Below are 27402 nucleotides of genomic sequence, written 5' to 3' on the forward strand. Positions count from 1 at the left end.
TTTCAGGTGTACAATTTTAGAATACATCATTGGTGTGTTGTACTGTGTGTTCACCACCCCAAGTCAAGTCTCCTTCCGTCACCATTTAACTACCTCCCCACACCCTTCCCTCCGGTCATCACCATACTTGTCTGTGTCTATGAGGCTTTTGTGGGGGGCAGGGGGCTTAAACCCTTCACCTTTTTCACCCAGCCCCACAAACCTCCTCCCCTCTGAGGGTTGTCAGTCTGTTCTGAATCTATGAGTCTATTTCTGTTTTGTTTGTTAGTTTATTTTGTCATTAGATTCCACATATGAGTGAAATCATATGGTATTTGCCTTTCTCTGACTGGCTTATTTCACTTAGCATAATGCTCTCCAGGTCCTTCCATGCTGCTACAAAGGATAAGATTTCCTTCTTTTTATACAGCCAAGTAGTATTCCATTGTGTAAATGTACCACAGGTTTTGTTTTTGTTTTTGTTTTTGTTTTTACTTTTTTCCTTTATTGGTTTTTAGAGAGAGAGAGGAAGGGAGAGGGAGAGAGAGAGAAACATCGATGAGAGAGAATATTGATTGGCCACCTCCTGCATGCCCCCCACTGGACCTGGCCCACAATCCGGGCATGTACCCTGACTGGGAATCAAACCGGTGACCTCCTGGTGCATGGGTCAATGCTCAACCACTGAGCCACACCAGCCGGGCAACCACAGCTTTTTTATCCATTCATCTACTGATGGACACTTGAGCTGCTTCAAAATCTTGGCTATTGTAAATTATGCTTTAATGAACATAGGTGTGCATATATTCTTTCAAATTAGAGTTTTGAATTTCTTCAGACATATTCCCAGAAGTGGACTTACTGGGTCATAAGGCAGTTTCTCTTTTTTAAATTCTCACCTGAGGATATTTTTCCATTTATTTTTGGATAGAGTGGGAGGGCGAGAGAGAGGGAGAAAAAGAGAGAGAGAGAGAGAGAGAGAGAAACATCTATGTGAGAGAGACACGTTGATTGGTTGCCTCCTGCATGACCCCGATCAGAGCGGGGGACCGAACTGTCACCAAGGTACGTGCTCTTGACAGGAATCAAACTCATGACTCTTTGGTCCACGGGCCGATGCTCTAACCACTGAGCAAAACTGGCCAGGGCTCCATTTTTAATTCTTTAAGGTAACCCCATACTGCTTTCCACAGTGGCTGTACCAGTCTGCATTCTCATCAACAGTGCACGAGGGCTCCCTTTTCTCCACAACCACCAGCACTTGTTTGTTAATTAATGATAGACTTTCTGACAGGTGTGAGGTGATATTCCATTGTGGTTTTAATTTGCATTTCTCTGATGATTAGTGATGTCGAGCATCTTTTCATATGTCTATTGATCATCTATATGTCCTCTTTAGAGAAGAGTCTATTCAGATCCTTTGACCATTTTTTTAAATTGGATTGTTTGTTTTTTGGTGTTGAGTTTTGTAAGTTCTTTATAAATTTTGGATTTTAACCCCTGATTTTATGTATCATTGGTGAATATGTTCTCCCTCATTGTACATATCCTTGCACAGAGAAGGTACTCAATAAACATTTGTCAAATAAATATTTGTCAAAAACAAGATTCCTAAGGGTTGTAGGATAACAACTTAAACAAGAAAGGGTTTAACTTATAAAATATCGTATTGATAAAATGAAATAAAAGAAATGAAAGGTTTGTTTCAGGTACCATCAACATTTACAAATTCAAATTTTATTCCCTTTGCTTTTCTTCACTTATATCTTGATCAATAGTTTTTCTAAATGTCTTCTCACTATTAATTAAAATTTTCTTATTACCTCCTCCCCTCTCTTGTTCAACAACAAATATTTAACTTTATTCTTTATTTAATTTTTCTTTTTCTAATATTTATTCTACCCACTTCTTTTATCTCCAGTGCATAGTACCTTTTAAAAATAATTGTGTGTGTGTGTGTGTGTGTGTGTGTGTTCTTTATTGATTTTAGAGAGAGGAAGGGAGAAAGAGAGAGAGGGGAAGAAACATTGATGTGAGAGAGAAACATCAATCAGTTGCCTCTCATGTACACCCAGACTGGGGATCGAACTCACAACCTATGTATGTACCCTGACCAGGAATCAAACTGGCAACCTTTCAGTACACAGGGCAATGCTCAACCAACTGAGCCACACCAGCCAGGGCACAGTACCTTTTATTATCTCTCATATTTTATTACATTTCACCTCTAAGAATTCTGTATAAAATAATCAACAGAAAAACTTACCTACTATCTTTGTGAGAGTGGGAGAGTAGAACTATTTTTTATTTAAATAGTTACTATGTAAGAGGTATGCTTTCTACAGTTAAATGAGACAGATTTGTTATCAAACTTATTACATAACCAAATTACAAAATTAACAGATTTTCCCCTCTTATTCCAAATGAAGGGATGTTCCCACCTCCCCCAGGTGACGACGAAATTTACGATGGGATTGAAGAGGAAGATGCTGATAATGGGTAAGAATAATCAATGAATTGCCATTTTGCAAATTATTGTATTTACTAAAATTTGCTGCATTTACTGGTTTTTATTTGTAGTTAGAATAAAAAGCAGAAAATAGTGTTCCTTATTAAATTACCAAAAATGATTTAAATGTTTAATTAACAGCCAAGTAAATCAAAAGTATAACTGCACCTCACATCAAATCAAATGAAGTGGCATATTGTTTAAAAAAAATCTGGACAACTGTGTTAAAGAAGTGATAAAGAAAAGGAACAAAGAATTACAGATGTTGTAGTTTTTGTTTCCGTAACTTTTCTCAATAATTTATTTATCAATTAACAATTTACTTTTACAACAGCCTCTGAAGAGTCCATTAATTGCGTGGCTGTCCTTTGTATAATAATTATAGTTCTAGGAAGCCCAAATAAATTGAGACCATATTTTATCTGTGGCAAAACCAGTACTGAATACCCTACCTTTAGTTGTTTAAACTTTCAGAATGACATATTTTAAAATTTAAGATCTATTAGTTACTCAATTTTAATAAAAAACAAAGCTAAATAGACATATAAAACTTAATCCTGACTTAGCTTACTATTTTAAGAACCAAGAGAAATCTCACCAAATAGAAAATAATACATCTTACCTACTCCTTACCTAGTAGCAGCAGTATTCAAAGCTGATGACCTATAAGTTTAATAGCATCATCTTGTTGACTCCAATGAGTAATTTACTGCCTAAATGATCATTGCACCACCAATGTCTTCATGTTCCACTGATTATTCCATTCTGATAAATGCCTTCATGCTCCTAAGCTCCACGCTACAGGTCAAAGAGAAGAATAACTCGTGGTCCTGGGGAATTTTGAAGATGATAAAGGGAAAAGATGACAAAAAGAAAAGTATACGAGAGAAACCTAAAGTCTCTGAGTCAGACAGTAATGAAGGTTCATCGTAAGAGTCAACCAATCAAATCCAGTGCACAATAACTACACTAATATTAATTTAATCAAATCCTACTAATATTTTATAACCAATAACCAAATTCTGACAGGCTTACACAATTTTAATATTATTTTAAATTAATCATCTTAGCCTCGTTTACTATCTCACCCTTAAACTCATACATTTACATAAAAGGAGCACAAAGTATTTAAAAACCATTATGATTCAAAGATATATTTTGTTTTCCCTATAAACATGTACATACACACACATACATACATACATACATGTGCACATACACACCCTCACACACTCATATTCACAGACTCTACTTGCTAGGACTTTTTAAACTGTAACATCACATCTAAAAGCTCACAATTCCAATGCCACATTTTATTATATAATATTTTATATTGACTACTCCTAAAAATATAATTACTCTTGTAAAATTTAATTTGCTACAAATAACGGGCACTATTTGGAACTTCTTTTCTCTAAATAAAGTATGTAAAGTTTTTATAACTCTCTTCCACAGTAGTGACATATTAATTCTATTTGAATTATATATTTATCCCATATTAAAGTTATTCTAAATATATTCAGTTTGTCTAAATAAAAATTAATGCATAAATTTTCTTTTTCCATCTAAAAATAACCTTTCAGTATAAATCCCATGCATGGGAATTTGAAAGATTTTAATCATATTATCTGGTACATGACTCAACACTCTTGTGAATCACTGAAATATCACTCAATAAATAGGACACAAAATTTTAAGTAAACATATTTTCTTTTAATAAAACATTACTCAAATATAGTCCTTACTTAGAAATAAAAGCCAAGATATTTTTTTCTGCTCCAAATTACATAAAACCTAATTCTAACTTTGGATCATTTGAACTAATAACCACTCACACGTTCATAAAACTGTGCACCATTCTTCCAGTAGGGTGTGTGTGTGTGTGTGTGTGTGTGTGTGTGTGTGTGTTTAAAGTTCAGAAAGTAATAAAAGCAAAGGGCTTTCTCTATTGCAACTAAATGCCACCCAATGCTGATTTGAGACCACCTGTATTAATAAGCTCTTCCTTGTTCGTTTCCATAGCTACGCCTCTCTTATTCGCCATTCTCCTGTTTGGGGATATATATGTACATATCGGGGAGACATGGTCATATGAAGATTCTTATGACCTTTATAAATTTCAATTCTGCATTTCTACAAGTCAAACAGTTTTGGCCTCAGCTATGCGACAATAAATCCAAAATAATGAGGCCATTTAATTAACTTTGTTCTAATAATATGTCCAAATCTCATAGAATAAATCTGAAAACATTGGTCCAATGGTTACGAGAAAAATAAACCACTGCATGTCTTGACTCTTGACTTTTTGGGCTAACATTGGAGTTCCAAAAAGTCTTGCTAAATTCCAAATTGATGGATGGAACCTGGACTTAGCGGAGAAATGGAGGATGAGAAAGGAATGAGAGTCAACAGAGCCATTAGCCTTTCTAAGCCTCCAGGCTTGTTCATGTCTCTCTTAAGTAAAGGGATTAATTTCTGTGTTTTGGCCTGATTATCATTGTGTTCTTTTTTTTTTTTTTCCAGTTTCCCTTCTCCTCCTAAACAATTGGGTAAGTAATAAAAACTAACTGTGTATTTTATATCTCATTTCTTGCAGATTGGGTAGTGATAAGTCATTGGATATAATCATCATATCTGTATTAAAGTTCTGACTGAAAATAATACATTTTGTAACCTTGTCAAGTAACTTCACCTTGGGTGGCCAAGTTTCTCAACAGTGAAATAGCATGAAAAGGAAAATTTCAATATTGATGGTTTTTAAACAGTTATTCCAGTGGTAAGGGTCACAGTGGAGACAGAGACAAGCAGACGGGATGGACGCCAATATTTCCCACTTCCCCTGTACCCTAATTCAATCAGAACTTGATATATCAGACTTCTGCAGAAAGATTTGAAAAACAAATCAAATTAGATGCCACCAAGGCCCTTCTAATCTTTTTTTTTTTTTTATCCTCACCCGAGGACATTTTTTCACTTTTTGTTCAGATAGAATGGGAGGTAGAGAGAGAGAGAGAAACATCGATGTGAAAGGAACACATCGAGTGGCTGCCACCCGCACAACCAACCAGGGCCGGGGACAAACTGCAACCGAGGTACATGCCCTTAGCGGGAACCGAACCCGGGTCTCTCCGGACCGCAGGCCGACGCTCTAACCACTGAGCCAAACCGGCCAGTGCTAATCTTTTTTTTTAATGTGTGATTTATGTTTGGAAAATTTTCCACTGCTAAATATAAAAGTTTCTTCTTTGTACAATTTCAATCAGCTTTTTTTTAACCTGTGCTGAAAATGATCTTTAAAAATTTTTTTTCTTAAATTTACTTGAGCCCTGGCCGGTTTGGCTCAGCGGTTGGAGCGTCGGCCTGCGGTCCGGAGAGACCCGGGTTCGGTTCCCGCTAAGGGCACGTACCTCAGTTGCAGTTTGTCCCCAGCCCTGGTTGGCTGTGTGGGTGGCAGCCACTCGATGTGTCCCTTTCACGTTGATGTTTCTCTCTGTTCCTCTCTCTCAATCCCACTCTACCTGGACAAGGTGTGGAAAAGTGTCCTCAGGTGAGGATGATTAAAAAAAAACAAAAAAAAAACCTTAAATTTACTTGAAAATAAAATGTTGTCTCACAAGAATATTCAGGGCCTTACAAAAACTTTGTTCTAATGAATAAATAAACACAAAGATAATATATTCTTCTAGACTTTTACCTAATTTGTTTTCCATTATAAATTTGAGACTGTGTGAGGCACTAATTCAAACCGATCAGTAAATAATGAAGAACTTGCATCTCAATCTACAATTTTCAAAACATATTCAAAAAACAGCTCCACAGAGAGTAAGCATAACATGTAAGAAATGTGATTAATTGCCCTGGCCAGTTTGGCTCAACGGTTAGAGCGTCAGCCCATGGGCCAGTGAGTCTCGGGTTCAGTTCCGGTCAAGGGCACGTACCTTGGTTTTGGTTCAGCCCCCAGCCCTGGTCAAGAATGTGCAGAAGGCAGCCAGTCGATCTCTCTCTCTCTCTCTCTCTCTCTCTCCCCCCCTCCCTCTCCCTTTCCCTCCCTCCCTCCCTTCCTCCCTCCTTCCTACTCTATCTGAAGATAAATGGGAAAAAATCCTCAGGTATTATTTTAAAAAAAATAAGAAATGTGATCAATTAAGTAAAAAATGTATTTTTTGTTTTTTAATTTTCTTTTTCTTTTCTCCTGTTTTTGTTAATCCTCACTCAAGGATATTTTTTCATTGATGTTTAGATAGAGTGGGAGGAAAGGGGGGGGGGAGAGAGAGAGAAACATCAATGTGAGAGACTGGCTGCCTCCCACCCAACCTCAACCGGGGCTGGGGATTGAACCTGCAACACAGATACATGCCCTTGACCTGGAATTGAACCCAAGACCCTTTGGTCCAAGATCTGACACTCTAACTGCTGAGCCAAACCCACCAGGGGTGTTTTTTAATTTTCTTGTGTTGTTTTTTATGTGTATGTGTTCTAAGTGTATGTACATGGAATAGTAATTTTTCCTTATCTGGAAATCAATGATATGTCATTTTCCCAACATATTTGTTATGGATTCTTTACAGAGCTAAGCTAGTTTTAGCCTTTGAAATTAATTAACCTCATCAGGGAGAGAATCTATATATATATACAGAGAGAGGGGAATTTTTAAAGGAAATCAAATCCTCGCCACTACCAGAGAACAGATAAACTTTCTACGATAATCATTACTTAAAATACTCTTCCTCTTCCTCTACTCTGTTCAGCTTCATCTACCGTGGGCCTTTATTCAGAAGTCTAGGAGGAGGGAAAGCAACTACAAATTGGAAAAGCCATTGAGCCAGTTAAGGTCATAGCAACTTTTCCAGCAACACTGACTCTCATTACCCACTGGTATCAGAAGTGTCTTATTAATAGAATGATTATTTCCTTTTAAGGTGGTGCCATACCTAATATACCAAATATTACTGTAAGGTAAAGGCTAATGAGGAACAGATCAAGGAGTAAATGGGAATGATGATAGATAGATAGATGATAGATAGATAGATAGATAGATAGATAGATAGATAGATAGACAGTCAGACAGTCAGACAGACAGACATTGACATTGACATAAAAATAAAATAAGCCCTGGGTTCAGTCCCCCAATAGGGCACATATAGGAGGCAACCAATTGATATTTCTCTCTCATATAAATGTTTCTCTCTTTCTCTCTCTCCCTCTCTCCCTCCTCTCTCTCCCTTCCTCTCTCTCTGGAAAAAGAAAAAAAAGGAAATCAATGAACATATCCTTGGGTATAAATAAATAAAAATAATAAAATGATATATATTATTATAACACCCCAAATCTCAAGATAATCTTGATTTCAATACTGCCAATGACCAGCAATGTCATTTTTTTTGGTCAGTAATCTACTAATCCTGCCATTCATGACATTTGTGAATCTTCAGATAATCTGTCACTGTTTTGGGGTTGTTGGGTTTTTTTCCTGAAAATGAGAGTTACAATCTTGGTCACTGATTTTTTGAGGGAAATTTAACACAGGCATCCGAGGAGATGAGAACCTCTCCGCTTTATTAAACAGGTAAAGCTTCCAGCAGAAATGTACAGAGACAACAGAACAGCTTATTTTGTTGTCCTTGAAACATTAAACGCTCAGATCAAAATTTAAACTAACAGCTTTCAACTTTCGATATTTTGTCTTTCGTTAGATGCAGGAGATGAAGTCTATGATGATGTTGATGCCTCTGATTACCCTGCTCCTTCAGCAGAAACGAGGTAATTAAAATGTTCTCAATACAATGAAGTCATGAAAATCAGACTGCTCAAGGAAATGGAACTAGAATCAAACTCCGATAGGGTGTATATCTGCTGTGTGAAATCATGTTTGCTCTGTCTTCTCCCTGATCCCAGCTCTAACTTCTGCCAGGTTTGTGAGTTGATAACCCTGATCTTCCTCTTGTCTCTCTCTCCTCCCTCAACTCTTCCCCTTGCCTCCCTTCTCCCCATGGTCCTGCTCATTGACCCCTAATTATCCTCTGCTCAGTGACTCACTGATGTCTTCATTCATTCATTCATTCATTCATCCACTGGGAACATATTTGAGAGCCTGATCACACTGATATCACTGATTCATCTCCTCCCTTTATTTTTACTCTTAAAACCATTTTGTCTTGAATACATTACTTGGTTTATATCAGCCTTCACACACCTTGTTTAAGTGTCTTCTATGGGAAAAAGATTTGTTCTTTAAAAGGACTTCTAGTATTTCTCTTTTTCACAAAAGCATTACATTTTCAAAGGTTCCATTCAAATTTTTTTTTTTAAGTCAATGGTGAATACTGACATTCTTTGGCTCACCTAAGGCTTCGATTTAATTTCAGGATAAAATTGTAATAAAATCTAAAATCAGTTCATACCAAAGGCATACCTTTGGAAAACTCTTTTGAAATAGAAAATAACATGATAGGATGCTTTTTTATGGTTCAATAAATATGTGAGATGATCTGATACATACTGTGTATAAAAGCAAACATGTCTCTAGCTTTTTCAAGAAAAAAAGACAGTTGAATAAAAATATCCTGGACTTGGGTAGTTGAAGGATGAAAGTAATATAAGTGGAATGCAATAAGTGATGTCTTCTAAGCTATACTGGTAAAAATGCATAAATAAACTCAAAGTATTTATTTTTTGTTAAGATTGTTAAACGAATTTTATTGAACAAGAGACAGCACCAAGATTAAAGAAACCCAAGGGAAAATATGCTTTCATTTATATACAAACATCGAGTTTGATAGGCGAAACTAACGAGAAAAGTGCAAGGAGAAACATTCTCCTTTTTCAGTTCTCCATGAATGGAAAAATCTAATCTTCAGTAATACATTTAGTTTTAATCAGCCTTACCATTGGGAAATTGCTTCTATTCCTGACCGTTTTTAATGCATTTTTCTGTCTTATATCACTGTAGAAATGCCACTACATTCCATGAAATAGCTCTTGAGAACCCACAGTCATGCATTGGCTCTCTTGTCCAAGAAAAATAAACAGCAGCTGATTAAATTTAATGTGATATGTAACTGTTTTCTTACTGGTTGCTTATTTTCAGAGTTTAAAACAATTTTGTGTTCTCTAACATAATATTCTATTTTGTTGTTGTTGTTGTTGTTGTAGTAATCCTCACCGAAGAATATTTTTTCCATTGATTTTTAGAGAGAGTGGAGGAGAGGGAGGAAGAAGGGAGGGAGAGAGAAACAGCGATGTGAGAGAGACACATTGAAGGATTGCCTCCTGCATGCGTCCAGACCAGGGCTGGGGATCGAACCTGCAACCCAGGTACATGCCCTTGCCTGGGAATCAAACCTATGACCCTTCAGTGCATGGGCCAGTACTCTAACCATTGGGCAACACCAGCCAGAGCATATTCTGTTTTTAAATAAATTTCAATAAATTCTTTTCAAAGATAGCTTGTGGGGGATTTTTAACTTCCATGTATATTCTGATAACTTCAGAGTACTGACTGGGGACTACAACTCCACTACTGCCCAGAGTATAAGACAGGACATACTGAGGGAGGAGGCAGATTATTGTACTGGCTCATCTCACAGGGAATCAACTAAATTTGAATATTAAGAATTTAAAAATCCAGTATTTTAAATAAATCAGTTATGAACAAAACTTTGTCTTAGGTCATCTAAATAAAAATTAGTACCAGTATTTAAAATGTGTCGTGACTGCCCTGGCAGGTTTGCTCAGTGGTTAGGGCATCGGCCCTTGGACCAAAGAGTCATTGGTTCAATTCTTGGTCAACGGCATGTATCTGGGTTGCAAGTTCAATCCCCAGCCCCGGTCAGAATCGTGTGGGAGGCAACCAATTGGTGTGTTTCTCACATTGATGTTTCTCTCTCTCTCTCTCTCTCTCTCTCTCTCTCTCTCTCTCTCTCTCTCCGCCCTGCCCCTTCCTCCCTGCCATCCTACCTAAAAATGAATGGAAAGAATATCCTCAAGTGAGGATTAAACAAACAAACAAGTAAATAAATACATAAATAAATAAAATGTTTTATTAATCACAAATATTCTGATTTTTAAAATTTTGTTCTGCAGAGATTTATAGCCTTTCCCTAACATCCATATGTAACCATAGCAAATGGTTCTCAACCTTGGCTGCAAATTACTGTCACCAGAGGAGCTTATAAAATATGTCAGTACAGTCCCAGTGCAGCTCAGTTGGTTGAGTGTTGGCCATGTACCAAAAGGTTCCCTGTTCCATTCAGGGTCAGGACACATGCCCAGGTTGTGGGCTTAATCCCCAATAGGGGGCATGTAGGAAGCAGCCAATCAATGTTTCTCTCTCTTTCTCCCTCTCCCTTCTTCTCTCTCTAAAATCAATAAAACCGTATTTTGAAAAAATAAAATAAAATATTTTAGTACACAGACCCCACCTAGTCGAAAAGCTTCCCAAGTGACCTTGTATGAGGCCAAGCTGGAGAATCACTGTCTCAGGCTCATTCACCTGTTTTAACAATTGGCTTCAGTACAGTTGGTATCTGTGACATACCACCCTGGCTCCACTTGAAACGGATGTGGAAAAACCAACATGTAGATAAACTTTTTAAGCTATGAAAATCCATTTTTTAAGTGTTCTTTTTTTTAAAGTCTTTTCTATGTCATTGGCCAATTTATTTAATTATCTAGGAAGAGATAAAAAATATAAGGGGTTTAAGACTAGGTTGAATCATATGAAACTGCTGATATGTGACCATGTTTATTCCTCAGTGACTTTGTATAGTTCAACCTAACAGATCATCTTTCACTTCCATTTTAACTCATAATTTGTATTCTCTTGAAGAACCTCTTCTGCATTGTGAATGTCATTTATTACAATGACTATATTGCATAGTTAAGAAAAGGAATTAATTAAAAACAAAATATCACAAAAATTTAATATTATGACCAAAGTTTCTATTCTACATTATTATATATATATTTTAGCCCCTATTATTTATTATAGTCAAACTTAACATGTTCCAGGAAAAAGGAGGCACATACTGTTGGTAGTAAGAGGGGTATTTTTTAGTTTCTTCTTTATACTCCTTATATTTTCACAGTTATTAACAATGTGTATTAACTTCTGGTATGACTAGGGAAAAAAAGCCATTAAAATCTCTTTTGGCTAGATTGACAAAGGCTACCTCTTCTGACAAATACCTTCTTTGTGATTTTGCCAGAAATTATTTCAAATGATTAAGTATCTTTATGGTCATGCAATAACAAAGAGATTTAGATTTATTTATTTATTTATTTATTTTATAATTAATTAATTTATTTTTGTTACAGATGTTTCTCCTCTTTCCCCCACTGAACTCCCTCCCCCCCCACCCTGTCCCCAGCTTTTTGTCCTGTCCACGGTTCACGCGCACATGCACATAAGTTCTGTGGTTTTAAACTAAGTATCATTTTATGTGTGTTCTGCCTTCCTAGTCAAGGAGCCAAGGCCAAAGCAGAAGAGAAAGACCTTAAGAAGCTAAAAAAGCAAGAAAAAGAAGAAAAAGACTTCAGGAAAAAATTTAAAGTATGTCAAATTTAAATATCATAAAAAATTCAAGTGCCAATGAAAAAATCCTATGATTTATATGTTCCAAAATGAATATTTTAAAAATGTGATTATTAATATCACAGTTATTCATCATAACTCCTTCATTTTCTATAAAATTTATTTTAGGTTTAAACTTATTCCTATAACAAATTAAGCAAATTTACACATGCATAATATATATAGTGAAATAATCATCTAAATTTAGCTGTTCTTTGAGCTTTGATAAGAAGGTAAAAATAAAATGGATAAAATAGATGTGGTATATATACAGTGGAATATTATTCAGCCATGAAAAAAGAAAACCCTGCCACTTGTGACAACAGGATGGACTTTGTGGGCATTATACTAAGTGAAATAAGCCAGACAAAGGAAGACAAATATTACGTGATCTCAATTAAATATGGGATCTAAAAAAAAACAAACTCATAGAAACATAGAGGAGAATGTGGGCTTACCAGAGGCTGGCAGGGTGGGGGAAATGGGGAGATGTTGGTCAAAGAGTAAAGGGTGCACACTTTTGGTTATAAGATGGATAAGTCTTAGGAATTTGATGTACAGCATGGAGATTATAGCTAGCAATACTGTACTATACACTTGAAAATTGCTAGAAGACTAAATCTTAAATGTTCTCACCTAAGAAAAGAAAGGGTAATTATGTGAGGTTATAGAGGTGCTAACTAAACACAGTGGTCGTCATTTTGAAACATGAGTGTATCGAAGTAATAAATGTACACGGTAAACTTTTTAATTTTTTATTTTAAAATAGATATTATATTAGGTTGGTGAGGTTATATGTGATTTTTCACAAAAGAAACAAAAAAACCTTCAGTGTTCTTACATTATCTTCTAAAAACAAGGAACTGTTTATTTAGCAAAGACTTTCTTTTTTTTTCCCTCACCCGAGGACATTTTTCCATTTTTTGTTCAGATAGAGCGGGAGGGAGAGAGAGAGAGAGAAACATCGATGTGAAGGGACACATCGAGTGGCTGCCACCCGCACGACCAACCAGGACCGGGGACAAACTGCAACCGAGGTACGTGCCCTTAGCGGGAACCGAACCCGGGTCTCTCTGTACCACAGGCCGACGCTCCAACCGCTGAGCCAAACCGGCCAGGGCTAGCAAAGACTTTCTTAATAAATACATCAGTAAATGAATTACTTTAATAATACTCATTAATCAATAATGTATTTTTTTTTCTAGTATGATGGTGAAATTAGAGTCCTATATTCAACCAACGTTGTTCCATCCATAACTTCTAAAAAGTGGGGGAACAAAGATCTACAGGTGAAGCCTGGTGAATCTCTTGAAGTTATACAAAACACCGATGATACAAAAGTTCTCTGCAGAAATGAGGAAGGCAAATGTAAGTCACTGACTACATAGACATAACCCTCCAGCATTTAACAACCGAACAAGGTTCAGTGAGCTTGTATTAAGTCTTTCATTCTATGCTTTGTGGATTAAGAAATCTTGCTGTGTTGCAATCAATGTATTTTATTTTCATTTCCCACCCGCTATATTTCACAATGCAGTGCCAAATTAGTGCTTCTCTCTCTCTCTTTTTTTAATGCTTTAATTTTTTTTAGAGAGAGAGGAAGGGAGAGATAAAAACATCAATGTGAGAGCAAAACATCGATCAGCTGCCTCCTGCACGCCCCTACCGGGAATCGAGCCTGCAACCCAGGCCTGTGCCCTGAATCAAACCAGGACCTCTCAGTCCCTGGGATGATGCTCAATCCACTGAGCCACACTGGCCAGGCAAATTAGTGCTTCTCAAAATGAGGTCCCACAGACCCAGCATTAGGAGACCCTTGTGTGCATTCTGACATTGCAGTCGCCCGGACCCACCCTTGACTTCCTGAGTTGTGAGCTCTGGGGGTTCGATGGACACTGTGATCAAAGCTCTTCCCTGGCTTCTTCCTGTGTACACTAAAGTAAGAACACAATGCTAGGGTAGTGAGCGGCACGAGCTCCGGCCTGGGTCTGAAATTATATATGTCACACCTAGAATTTCCAGTTTTCCTACCTTGTAAAGCCACTTGTTTTCATTGCCTACACGGACACAGTGAATATGAAATACCATTCCCAGTGAATACAAGACAGCCCTTGTCCTCTTTCACTCTATCAGCTGTGAAAGCAGGCAGATGGAAATGTTTTGGTCAAATGTCTAAAAAGGAAGCTTATGTAATTTAAAGTCAAGGAAAGAGTAATTCAGAATGATATTGTCCTATATTTAAAATCGGATAGCCAGCGTGGCTGCCCCCTATCACCAGGTTCGTCTGCACAGAACACAGGAACTCAGAGTCGAATTTTAATGACAGGAAGGTGACTCAGGGACAGGAACTGAACTGGAGCTTTAAGAACAAAACACAGTGACTCAAGGGTGGGGAAAGTGGGTCTAAAGTTATCATGGAGGAGGTGTGGTTGGCTTTGAAAGCAGAAAAGGGGATGTGGGTACAAAGGATACAAGGCAGAGGGAGTGTAGTATTAAGATCCAAACTTGCTGGAGATAACGTGTAAACAGAGCTCCAGGCAACAAAGGAAACCCCCTTTCAGACTAGCGTTTGGGAGGATGTACCCCAAGGAATAGCCTTCAGTGCAGGAAAACTGTAAGCATTAAAATGACATCAAAAATATTAAAAATGTTTAAAATTTTTTAATTGTTAAATAAGTAATGATGACTATACCACACTGAATATTTTACATGATGATCATGAAAATAACAAGGTGAGGAAATTCTCAGGACACAACAGGAAGAGAAAGAAGAATTCTGCTTAATGTGGGCTAGGATTTACAGGCATGCTAAAAATTATGTAAATAAAAAATCTTGTCTAGCCGGTGTGGCTCAGTGGTTGAGCACCGACCCATGCAGCAAGAGGTCGCTGGTTTGATTCCCAGTCAGGACACATGCCCAGGTTGTGGGCCCGATCCCCAGGGGGGGCATGCAGGAGGCAGCCAATTGATGTTCTCTCTTATCGATGTTTCTATCTCTCTCTCTCCCTCTCACTTCCTTTCTCCAAAATCAATAAAGGAAAAAAAATGTTTTAATCCTAAAATGTTAATAGTGGCTGATTAGGTTGATGAGCCTAAGTAATATATTTCCTTTTCTCTGCTTTCCTAATTATTTCGCATATTTCACAGCAGAGAATGGTCCTAGTATTTGTTACACACATCTGTCTCCAGTGCACATGCTCCAGACACACCTTGACCCTGGTATGGTAGAAGAAAATCTTGCCATGCAGTTCTGAGACTCCCGTCCCCAGCAATAAATGCCATTTGCAGCAATGCTCCTCGATGTCAAAGTATATGCACATCCCATTGGGACTTGTTGAACACGCATATTCTAATTCAGTAGGTCTGGGGTGAAGTGTGACATTCTGTGTCTTACCGGGCTCTGCAGTAATTGATGCCTCAGGTCTGTGGAGCACACTGAGTTACAAGGATGTGGGTGACCCCATCAACAAGCACGTATAGGTATAGATGTAGGTGAGCAGGAACAGACAACAGCACCAGAAACAGCAATCTGGAGGAGATGCCTATCTTCCTAGAAACCCTAAGAATGAGAAAAGCAGTCGCCTTTCAGAGATTATTTTGTGATCTGCTATCATTTTCTATTTGGACATCAATAATCCTAAGTATTTTGATCAATTCTAGAGGCTCCTGTCCTCTTGGAATTTATCATCTTTTTAAACATGAGAGGTGAAAACATTTACATAAAATTCTGGTAGATGACACTCAAGGAATCCATGTAACTTTTATCGTTTTCCCCTTGGTGCAATACGAGCACACTTTCCAATTCTTCGGTGGCTTGGGGGTCCATCCTGAACAGGATGGAAACCAGACAATTACATCAGTAGTATGTGTGTACCTGTTGTTTTTATTTAAAGACTTTCTTTGGGTTGGACTTTGTCTTAATCTGGTTTCTTCTTTTGAGAGGTGACTCTGGGAAACACATGTAGGTTTATAAAGAAGTAGACAGGGAAGGGAAGGCAGTTAGCACTTGTGTAACTGAAGCTTAATCTAGTAGGGGACCTGGAGAGGCGGTTACCCCGTCCCATGGGAAACACTTGACACAACTCCTGTTCATCAGCAGTGGGAGCCTACTCCTGGGAAGGTAGCAAGTCGTTCAAGATTCTGAGCAAGTTGACAAAGAGAGTTCTGGAAACCGGAGAAAAGCCATTGGTAAAAAAAAAAAATGCAAGTGCTGTCTGTTGAAAGTTGAGTCAAAAAGTACTGATGTAGTCAAGGTGAAGGCATGTCGAGTCATCAGGAGAATTTGCTATTGCCTCTCAAATTAAGTATTATTCCAAAATTTAATTATTATATCTGATTAATTTTACTTTAATTTTTCCTCCCCTAATGTTTCTAAGCCTCCTGCTTATTCCTTCTTTGAACTGGATCCTTGACTTTCTTAATTCTCTAAATTTATGATCAATTCCATACATAACTCTAAAGAATTTGGAATGATTGTCATATGTATTTAACTCCCCCCCTTGTCATATGTATTTAACTCCCCCCCTCACATAGATTATTGCAATAATCTTTTAAATATGTCTACTTTAGCTTATTCTCAACTAATCCACTCACCACACTGTTACCCACACATTATCTTTAGAACACAAAGTCTTGTCCTGGCCCATGTAGCTCAGTTGATTGGGCATCGTCCCGTGTACCAAAGGGCTGCCGGTTCAATTCCCAGTCAGGGGACATGCCCAGGTTGTGGGCTCAATCCCTGGTAGAAGGTGTGTAAGAGGCAGGTGATCAATATTTCTCTCTCTCTCTAAAAATCAATTTTAAAAATCTTTTAAAAAACTCTTTAGGCTAGTACAGATAGCCCTTTCTGAACTAGCATCGCCCTCATCCACTATTTTCCATCTGCAACTGACCCTGTAGGATTACAAACTACCTCTTTGTCATTCCCTCCATAAACTACATGGTTTCATCCCTCTACGTTACTTGATTGTACTTGGAATGCCCATAAGTGTCTATTAAAAACAACCCAGTTGTCATCTAAAATTGGACGCACATCCACTTCCTACTCCCCAACTACCTCATCACAACTGACATCTCCCCAGCTCCACCGTGCTACTGCTTTCGTTGCTTCGGCTGCCAATCTATTATTCTTAGACTCCGAGTTTGAACGAAATGTTCTCCACATTGTTACACCAGCACGTTCTGCCGTGTCTGGCACCTTGCTCAGGGCTTGTGGAATTGAGTGGGACAACTTGGAGACTGCAGTTGGAAAACCAGATAAAAGTCGGACACGCAGACAGCTCACAGGAAGGTGTCTGTTGAAGAGTTTAAATGGCTAGAAAACGGAAGTCCTCTGCCTTCGCCTTAGTAATGCGGTTTGCTTGTTGTGTGTCATTTGGAGGCCTCTAAATCTTTCAGTTCCTCATTTCTGCATCATCTCCTTGGCAGCAAAGGCATCTGCAACCCAACACCATTGTGACCCTAACATTTTCCTTCCTCTCCATTCTTCTTTAATCCATCAAAGGAAAGAAAACACAGCTTACTTAAACCCGAGGTTGGTAATGATAGAAGCTAGAAGCTAAAGCATTAACACTAACGCTTCCCACTGTGGAGAGGAGTACGAGCCGCTTTGACGAGCATCATCACATCTGATCAAGTCTCGGCCACTGACGTGTGAAGCGCCGATTGCAGAGGCACTGAGATCTCAAGTAGATATTTCTGGCACATTCCCAGATGTTTAGAATTTCTCCCTAGTATCCGTGCATATTCCACAACTCAGCGTCTCATGAGCTGTGAGTTTTCCCACCTCTTGTCACTGGAGCAGATTTTTCTACAAAAAATATGCCCTGAGACATGAGCTGGGTTATTTGTGGCGGAGATGTCCTCCAGTCCTTTAGTGTGTCAATAAAAGGGGGTTTTAAAGGTGCTTCAAATTTCCCCCAAATACAACTGATCATTTATTTGCTTAAGTAATTTTGTTTTCAGTTTTAAAACAACACATGCTCATTGAAGAAAAATTTTAAGTTCAGAAATTTGAAAAGTCACCCTGATTTGACGCCTCAGAGATGAGAGAGAGAGAGAGAGAGAGAGAGAGAGAGAGAGAGAACATTTTCTAGAAGTAGGATAATACTATAATAATTGATATTCAGTATTATACACTGCATTTTGTTTTTTCCTTTTATTACATTGTGAGCATTTTTCCTTGAAATTGGACATTGTTCTACTTCCCTGGGTAAATCTATGCAATACAATTTTATTGTTTTGTAAACTGCATGAGGCCAGATTGAGTACATTTCACTTTATATCTGGACTTGCTCACACCAAATGAAATAACCAAGAAATAATAAAAGTTGTCATTTTTATCAAGTAAAAGAAAAATGGAAACTATTAGAATGAAGAGATTCTTCATTTTCGAAAGATGATTTGTTATGTCCTTAGTAGTTGCATGTTCATAACACCCTCTGAAAGGGGAGTCATTTGTCCTGGGACACGACTGTACTGTAGCAAACGTTCGGTGCGGACACTGACTGGTACACGTGGGGGTGGGTGTTCCTGTCTTTCCTGGCTCTGCCCCACCACAGATTTCAAAACATTTGTTTCAAGCCACAGTGTTCCGCTCCATGAATGTGAGGTTTCCAAGTGATCATTTCTTATTAGGTGTGAGAATCCCTGCCAAAGCCTACAATAGCAGCTAAGCATGGCAGGCAGTCTACATGGTATAGACCCGTAAGGCGTTGTTTTGTTTGGTTTTGTTTTTAATTAATTTCATTTGTTTGTAATTTTTGTAATCATTCCCTTAGTTGGATGGACAGGGAACATGTGAGCAAAGAGAGCATTTTCCTACTGCAAAAACAAATTGATTTCTTAAACTATATTGGAGAGAGTATATAAAAATCCACAGCAAGTCATTTGTTTTCACACTGTGGGAAGGCATGCCTTTAACAGAATGGTGTTTTAGCAGAGGGTTTTAAATGTACTAGCCAGCCGAAACTAGGCTGTAGTAATGCATTAATCCCGTAAAAATACTACTTAACAGTCATTTTATAGCTAATGAGCCCCCAATTACCGCATCATTTCAGGGAACTAAAATAGAGCAGCACAGTACCACCCTACACTTAATGTCCTTGAAACATTTTTCTTAAAAATGCTGGCAGTCATCGATGTTTATGGACCAAACACACAACAAGGAAAATGGAGCATCCCCAGAACTCTGAGCAGGCCAGATGTGGGAGCAGATGCCATAGGGCTGTGAGACTCTGAGAGAATATATTTGTTATAATTTATTTTGTGAAGTTAGATAATTAAGCTGTGTGTCATGTAAAGGATCTTTTAGTGCTTAGTTACAGATCGTGTTTTATCCAGGTCTACACAATTTTAGCATTGAGTTTTAAAAAGTAGATTACCTAACAACATAGGAAACTAAAAACCTTTTATTTCCCAAAACCATAGTTATATTCTCTTTGTTTTTATCTTTAATATTATTAATCTTCTAAAATATTTTTTTCTTTATTGATTTTAGAAAGAGAGGAAGAGAGAGGGAGAGAGAGATGAAACATCGATGAGAGAGAATATCAGTTGGCTGCCTCCTGCAGGCCCCCCACCGGGGATCTGGGCCCACAGCCTGGGCATGTGCCCTGACCGGGAATTGAACCATCAACCTCTTGGTGCATGGGTCGACGCTCAACCACTGGGCCACACCGACTGTGCTCTTCTAAAAATTTTTTAAAACCAGAAATATATTTGATGCCAGAATACTTCCAATCTCTAACAATGCTTTATAATTTGCTATACATTTTTCTAATTTTCTGTCTTTTAATTTTAGTGCAGAGATTCTCTCAAGTACCAACAACTTACAATAAGATTGACATAATGGTTAAAAACTTCAGTTCACATATGTCGTTATTTTTAAATTATTAACTTAAACATGAACATATCATGGGAACACTTACACTTGTATTGTGTTTTTCCAATTTGTTTTAAGAGAAAATTCAAGATAAAAAAAAACCCCACAAATTTTAACTAATAAAAACAGAGGTTTGTGACTATTACTGTCTCTAGAAAACTGGTCACATCTATTGGCCCCCGGACATAATAAGGACAGATAAAGGCAGATTTCAGCTATCAGAACCTCCCAGAAAACCACAACTTATTGTTATTCATACCAATTTTCTCTTTTGAGCGACACACATAAAATTGAATTTGTTAGAGATAAGCTTATTCCCCTTTAAAAACTGTGTTAAATTATAATATATACCATAATCGTTTCGAGTCTATTAACATGAAATGAATGAAGGAACTGTGACATCAAAGACTACCCCAGGATGACAAATATTAATTTTAGATATTCTTACATTAATAACTTTTGCTACTTTTGCTTTGACTAAAATAAAAAAGAAGGTATAAAATAGTCTAATTTTTTATATTCTGAATAAAATATTATTTTTCTGTGCTTTTATCATTTTGAAACATGCTTCACTACCTCCATATTCCGGGAATTCAAAGATAACCTTGATTCTTTCCTTTTTATGAATCTTATACATGGTTTTTACTTGAAGGTAGTGAATTTCTTGATAAAATATTTTGGTGAAGTATTTTTACCCTGAAATTTTTCAAAGGAAAGTTCATTTTCTTAAGTTTTTATTTAATGTATCTTTATTGTTGAAAGTGTTTGATATAGAACCCAAACTACAATCTGTTGGATCAAGACCAATATATTACCCAGTTGATTTAGAAGGTGTATGGATGAGCAGAGGGTGTATGGCCCTAATCTCCAGCATAAACAGAGTTTAGGCAGTAACACAAAACTAATCATTTCAAAGGTTGGTAATATTAATTAGATGTCAGCAGACATTTTCAGAAGAAAATGGTCCATGTTTTTCCTAAGAGTATTTTAGACTATGAGGAGCAAATATAAGGTACTCAAAAAAAGTTTTTTATATTTTCTTGCTAATATTGTCTGTTTCCTACTTAACCAGGGAATTACTAGTGTTCTTCTGTAATGATTTGTTCCCTGAAAGATGAAAATGCAACTACTGAGACTGTCAAATGGCAAAAGCAGTAGAGGAAGGTCATCTACACCCAACATCAGAGAGCTCTGTGGGGACCACTTAGAAGCAGGTTCCCCCAAGTTGCCACTCGATAGCTGGCATCTGAGAGCAGTTCTGACTCTGCCCAATATTCTCAACTTTAAAGTGTTAAGTCTTAGTTATGGTAGTATTTAAAATACCTACCTATGAACTGTTTTTGTAATTGGAGAAACTATGCTAACTCAATTCTTCCTAAAATGGGTCACATGGATGACACCTTAGGAACAGATTAAAATTCGAAGGAACCTTATGCTACAACCTGCAGTAGTTTAGAGAAGGGAAAAAGAAATTATTTACAGGGGAAAGGAGGAAGGATTAAATATGGAGGAAAAGAGACACGTAGAGAGAGAGGAAGAAAAGAAGAAATAAAGAAGAGAAAAGTGGAAGAAATAAGAGAAAAGTGGACACAAGAAAAATAATGGGTCATATTTGAAGATAGATACAATTACTCAACATATTATGTTATATTAATATCCAACTCTATTTCAATTTTTTAAAATAAATTATAGAGATTTTTCAAGTCTGTACCAGTAATAAAATTAATTTCCTTCTTCTTTCCTAGATGGTTTTGTCCTTCGGAGTTACTTGGTGGACAAGTAAGTTCATATTCTTCTATTATACTTGTAAAGAATCTTACGCTTTGCTTTAAGAAAGATTCCCAATACCATTTAAATTATATAATCTACTGAACAATCAAAACTAAATTTTAGAACAAAATGCTGTGCCAATGTCAGTACCCATAACAAAGTTACAGTTTCCACAAAGTGTGACTTTAAATAGACAAGAAGCCCTTCTCGTTCATCATTATACAGTTCACGGTCTCATATATTCTTTGGAGACAGACATTGCAAACCTCAGAGACAAACAGGTCAAAGCCACTAACGCTTTCATTAATACTTCGCATTTCACTTGCTGATTAATGCAATTGGTTGAGTTGAATTAATCAGGGACCAATTATTGTCTACACAGTAGGCGCTAATATCATCTATTAGCAGTTTATGGTTTGGCCCTTAATTGGGGTCTTTTCTTTACTCATACCAGACAGAGTAGAGTATTAAGTTGTCTTTTTTGGAGGCATGCCAGGAAAAAGATAGCAGTCAATGATCCTTCTATTCTTATGAATGAGACGTTGTCACAGTCTGGTAGCAGTGTGCGGCTGGAGTCCCCCAAACATTCTAAGATTCTGTTCCAAGTAAACCAGTGCAAGAAACGAATTCCATTATCGGGTTAGGCCATATTCCAATACAAAGATTTACAGAATTCAGCATAATAAAAAATTCAAGGAAGATTCACAGACTGTATTCATAAACAACCTGACAGCAATCAGAAAGAGACAAATCAGTGGTGAGCGCTCTGCTGCAAACTAGTATAGAGTCAAGAGAAAAAGAATTATAAGAATTTTCTTTTCTTCGGAGCATTACTCACAGCACTGGCGTGGGACTTCTCGATAGGTTTTATTCTACTACACATATAAGGTTCAGGGAAAGAATGTGTTGTAAATAATAGGACATCTTCCCCAGTGACTATTAAGGATGATTAAGAGAATTTAGAGCCCCAGCTGGTTTGGCTCAGTGGTTAGAGTGTCGGCCTGTGGACCAAGGAGTCCGGGTTCGATTCTGATCAAGGGCATGAACGTCGGTTGCGGTTTGTCCCCGGCCCTGGTTGGGTCGTGCAGGAGGCAACCAGTTGATGTCACATCAGTGTTTCTCTCTCTCTCCCTCCCTGCCACTCTATCTGATGATAAATGTAAAAATATCCTCAGATGAGGATAAACAAAAAAAAGAGAGAGAGAGAGAATTTAGAAAGTATACTCTCTGAGTAATTTTTGGTTTAGCACCTATTGAAGTGAATACTTCATGAATTTTTTAAACAAATAATAGGGCAATCTGTCCTCTTTGCAGTTGTATCAGATTTGCATTAGCCTAACCCTCCCTGAGTCTCAGAGAAAGGATCCACGGGGAAGACAGGAACTCAGAGCATCTGCGTGTTGGCGGCAGTCTGAAGGGCTTGCTGCTGCTTCATGATCACAGCTCAGAGCTAGTCAAGGAACCAAATGTGGGTCTGGTCTACGTGACAGTCATCTTACATTTCTGGACTTTGAAACTGTATCCTAGCTTTCAAGGCTATATTAATATTTATCCTACCTTCTATTTTAATTTCATGTATATCATTTTCTCCTCCATTAGATTATAAGCTTCCTGAAATCAAAGTTACGTTTTACTTGTATCTGTATCTCCTGGTACATAGGAGGCACTCGGTCTGTGTATAGAATAGAATACTTTGCAAAGATTCAGGGTCAGGTAAAACTTAAAATGTGTAAAAATAGCCAGAACTATGATCATGGATGCTGCCTATCCCCATAAATACTTTTAGAATGATATAACCTAAGAATCACCCTACTAACTAGATCTTGGCTCCTTATTTTATAACTAATATTTATATATCTTATTAATATTTATAAGTTATAATTAGAAACATGCAAAAATGATGCATCCATTTCCTATGTTAAATATTATTGTATTTCATTCAACATTTGAAGTTCAAGGGTGAGTATAAATCTGATGTTAATTGATATAATCATCTGTTCCAGTTTTTTATTAGAACCTGTGACTTTTTGGATTTAGTTCAACATACCTTACCAAGCTCCGCTGTGTGCTAGCCTCACAAAAATTATGCTGGGTTAAAGATGGGTAGGGCATGGTCTGTGCTCGTTAGGCATGTTTCCGATTACTATGCCTACAACAATCAGAAATAAATGGGGTTTGTTTGTACTTTTAGAATGAAAGAGAGGATTAGATTAAGCCAATGAAGGAAGATGCACATGAGAAGTTTCTCCCCACTTACAAATGCATAGTAACCGCTCACCTGTAAATGCTTCGTGTTGTATCAAATCATATTTTAACCATTGAATCTAAATGTTCCTTTAATGTTAAGAAGATATTTTCTTTAAAATAAAATTTGTTTTCTACCGTTGCAGTGACGGAGAAATCTATGATGATATCGCTGATGGTAAGTCTCACACAGAACAGACAGTGAATCTACTGTTCTTACAAATGCTAAAAATAGCTTGCTGATTAATTAGAACCTTCTGATCTGATCAGAATTTGAATCACTTGTAAAACATTAGAAAAGGTAAATGCACTCACATAATGAAAAAAATTATTGTTGTACATGACTGTCTTTGAGCAGTATGAAAATATTTGGTGAATTCTTTATTATACCATGAATCTTAATACAAATTGCTTTTACCTCCAAAAAATATGTGTACCTGGTACTTATTTCATAACTTATAATATTCACTACTATTCCCTAAGCATTATATATTCCTAAATTATGATCGAAAGAAATTAACCTCAACTGATATGAAGCGTGTTGCTTTTTAGTCTTTTATACTTATTCTTACTGATATTTAATATTTTCAACCTCATTCAGAATGACTACCACAAGTATATTTAATTCCGTGTCAAATAAAATAAAATAATTCTGAGTCTCATTCTGATCGAGAATAAATTTATTCGTAAACTTTATTGGAATTGAATACTGAGCAATAGAAGTTAAATAAACATCTGGCCTTCCATGCGACTACTTTTTAAAAATGAAATAAACCAATTCTACTTTTTTTTTAAATTTTAAATCGGGGGCATATAAATCACCTATATTTCCAGCCTTGGAACACTCAGAGGGTATATGTTTTGCATAACCATATTTATAAATGTGTATTTTTTTCTTTCAGGTTGCATCTATGACAATGACTAGCTCCCGGCTTTGATCATTCTGCAATGTTCATTTGATGCCAATATGAGGTCTGGGTTTTACATGGCCTATGTTATTGGTTATTATAGAAAATGAATGCACAAAACTACTTATTACTATTTGTTATAAACTCTGAGTATCTTTATAAAGTTTTGACATTTGGGACTTGGAAAATCTCTGTTTAATCAACATGTTGGAAGGCTGCGTCAATGAGATGTAAGAATTATTAAATATCCCATTTCTGCCTCAGCTAAAATTATGAAGGTGCTTCCAAAAAATAATCATTTGAGAAGAAATGACTGTATTGTCTAAAGAAAAACAAGGAAGAACAATAAAGAAATATAAAAAATGAAAATTTTAAACATCACAAGAAAACAACTATTGTTTGCATCTCTATTTGTGACTATATCTTATATCCTCTATTCAAATTATCTGTCTTTATAAAGGCTGAGCTCTCTTCTCTCTTGCTGGTGGGTTAAGTGTTTTTCAAAAATTATAGTAGTAGCAAAACTTTTGTATAAAGTTTGTCCCTATTTGTTAATTGTGAATATGTGTTAATTATTTGATAGGAATGTATGCATTTTGGTATGCACACCTAAGATTAAAACTATAGATGAATCTGAAGTTATATTTTTTGCTGATTCATATGCTAGCTGTATAATTTTGTGCTCTGTTTGAAGTACTGTTGTAAGGTGAGGGGAATAGAAATTAATGAGGTTCACCCTAAAATTATGCAGAATGGAATTTGGACGTTGAAATTACCCTTTTATGGCTCATCTTTACTAGGAAGAGTTTTTAAAATGTTTTTGTTTTTCAATTACCTCTATGGAGCTTTTTTTTTTTTTTTTTTACTTTACTGTCAAGCTGGCCAGCAGAGGGAGTACAAATGAATAAATGCCAGTGTTTGTAACAGGGTGTTCCTATTGATACATCCTCTTCCCAAAGCAACCCAGCAACAAAATGTGAAGCATTTGGGTACCCAAATGCTAAGAACACTAAACTCATGATACAAAATGCAAAACCCTAACTCCCAAGAAAATAGCTTCTGAAGAGTGACCCCAGTGAATTGAAATAATTACAAATGATTATAAAGAACCTCTAAGACTTTGTATGGTTAAAGTGGGGTTTCCATTAGATGCGTTGAAATTTGAAAACAGATCATCAACTTCTGTTGCTCAATTTATACAGTCTGGACATGTGAGGCCCCCAAATGAGAAGGCCACTAATCTCAAAGATCCCTCCCAATTATGAAATATTTTGATGTCTACTTATTGATAGGAAAACCAATCTATGCTCACACAATGAATTTAATGCCAGATAAAATTACATGGGCCAGAGTAGTTTTTGTCTGTTAAATTTGATAACACATTTACATAATACACTGACAGTATATTTCCAGTTATTGTTTTTTTCTGGTTGAGAATAATATAAATTCAATAGAGTATAAGTTTTTAAAATTCCAAACTAGATCAAGAAAATATTTTAGAGTTTGGTTTATACACCAAGAAATAGATGCCCACACCTATGAAAGATTTGTGTAGTCAATAATCATATTAGCCTAAAATATTTGAAGTATTCATTTTAATATATTAAATATTATTTCTGTTATAGTTTTATGTATGGAATTTTGTCATGTAAGAAGAGTAACAAATAAATAATACCTCAGCAGATGAGTTTGCCTCCGATTTCTTCAAGAAATCGAGGCCATTGTCCTACCTGTCCTGTAACTTCATGTCACATCTGCGAGTCTTCCTCCGAGCCCTTCATCACCTCTTTTTGCTTCAGACTCAGAGGATGGGGTACCTCTTGTTCAAGACCAAACCTGCCACCAGTGCTCCTGATACTTTGCCTCCTATTTTGTGGTAGAAATTGAGATAACCAAGTGCAATTTCCTTCAACTTCCAACAATGTTCAACCTTAACTCCATATCCAAACACTAGCTTAGAGAATGAGGTGTCACTTCTCAGATCCAAAGCCACTACCCATTTCTTCCTCTCCCTGCTCTGGAGTTTTCTTCCTCCACTATTCACTCTCTTTCCCTTCCCCTTTCTCAATCTCACTACCCATTTCTTCCTCTCCCTGCTCTGGAGTTTTCTTCCTCCACTATTCACTCTCTTTCCCTTCCCCTTTCTCAATCTCCCTCCCTCTGTATCCTTTTCTTCCCTCCTTTTCTTTGTTTTTTTTTAAAATCCTCACCCAAGGATATTTCTTCATCCATCTTCAGATAGAGTGGGAAGAGGGAGAGGGAGAGAGAGGGAGAGAGAGAGAGAGAGAGAGAGAGAGAGAGAGAGAGAGAAACATCGATGTGAGAGAGACACATCTAATGGATGCCTCCTGCACAACACTGGCTGGGGCCAGGGATGAACCACAACCGAGATTCATGTCCTTGGTCGGAATCGAACCCAGGACCCTTTGGTCCAAGAGCCAGCACTCTAACCGCTGAGCCAAACCAGCCAGGGCATTCTTCCCTCCTTTTCTTCACCTTTAACTCTTCCCATTGTGCAGATTCTCTCCTCTAGGCTTACA

At 37.0% G+C, this 27402-nt stretch overlaps 1 protein-coding gene across 2 annotated transcripts in view; it reads left to right on the forward strand.

Moving 5' to 3' along the window:
* The window catches only part of FYB1 (FYN binding protein 1), a 154748-nt gene extending 127798 nt beyond the window's left edge, over positions 1–26950 (forward strand). The window contains exons 11-19 of one of the 2 annotated variants that reach the window (XM_036280079.1): positions 2409–2478; positions 3280–3417; positions 5012–5037; positions 8182–8248; positions 11948–12038; positions 13265–13427; positions 21686–21719; positions 24101–24132; positions 24857–26950. In XM_036280079.1, coding sequence (XP_036135972.1) covers positions 2409–2478; positions 3280–3417; positions 5012–5037; positions 8182–8248; positions 11948–12038; positions 13265–13427; positions 21686–21719; positions 24101–24132; positions 24857–24879 — 644 coding nt within the window. In that variant the 3' untranslated portion in view covers positions 24880–26950. The remainder of the gene's footprint in view (positions 1–2408; positions 2479–3279; positions 3418–5011; positions 5038–8181; positions 8249–11947; positions 12039–13264; positions 13428–21685; positions 21720–24100; positions 24133–24856) is intronic. The other variant, XM_036280080.1, reaches the window with a different exon arrangement.
* The last annotated feature ends 452 nt before the right edge of the window (positions 26951–27402 follow it).

This window comes from Molossus molossus, unplaced genomic scaffold (genome assembly GCF_014108415.1).
Source record: "Molossus molossus isolate mMolMol1 unplaced genomic scaffold, mMolMol1.p scaffold_m16_p_3, whole genome shotgun sequence".
Taxonomy (NCBI): domain Eukaryota; kingdom Metazoa; phylum Chordata; class Mammalia; order Chiroptera; family Molossidae; genus Molossus; species Molossus molossus.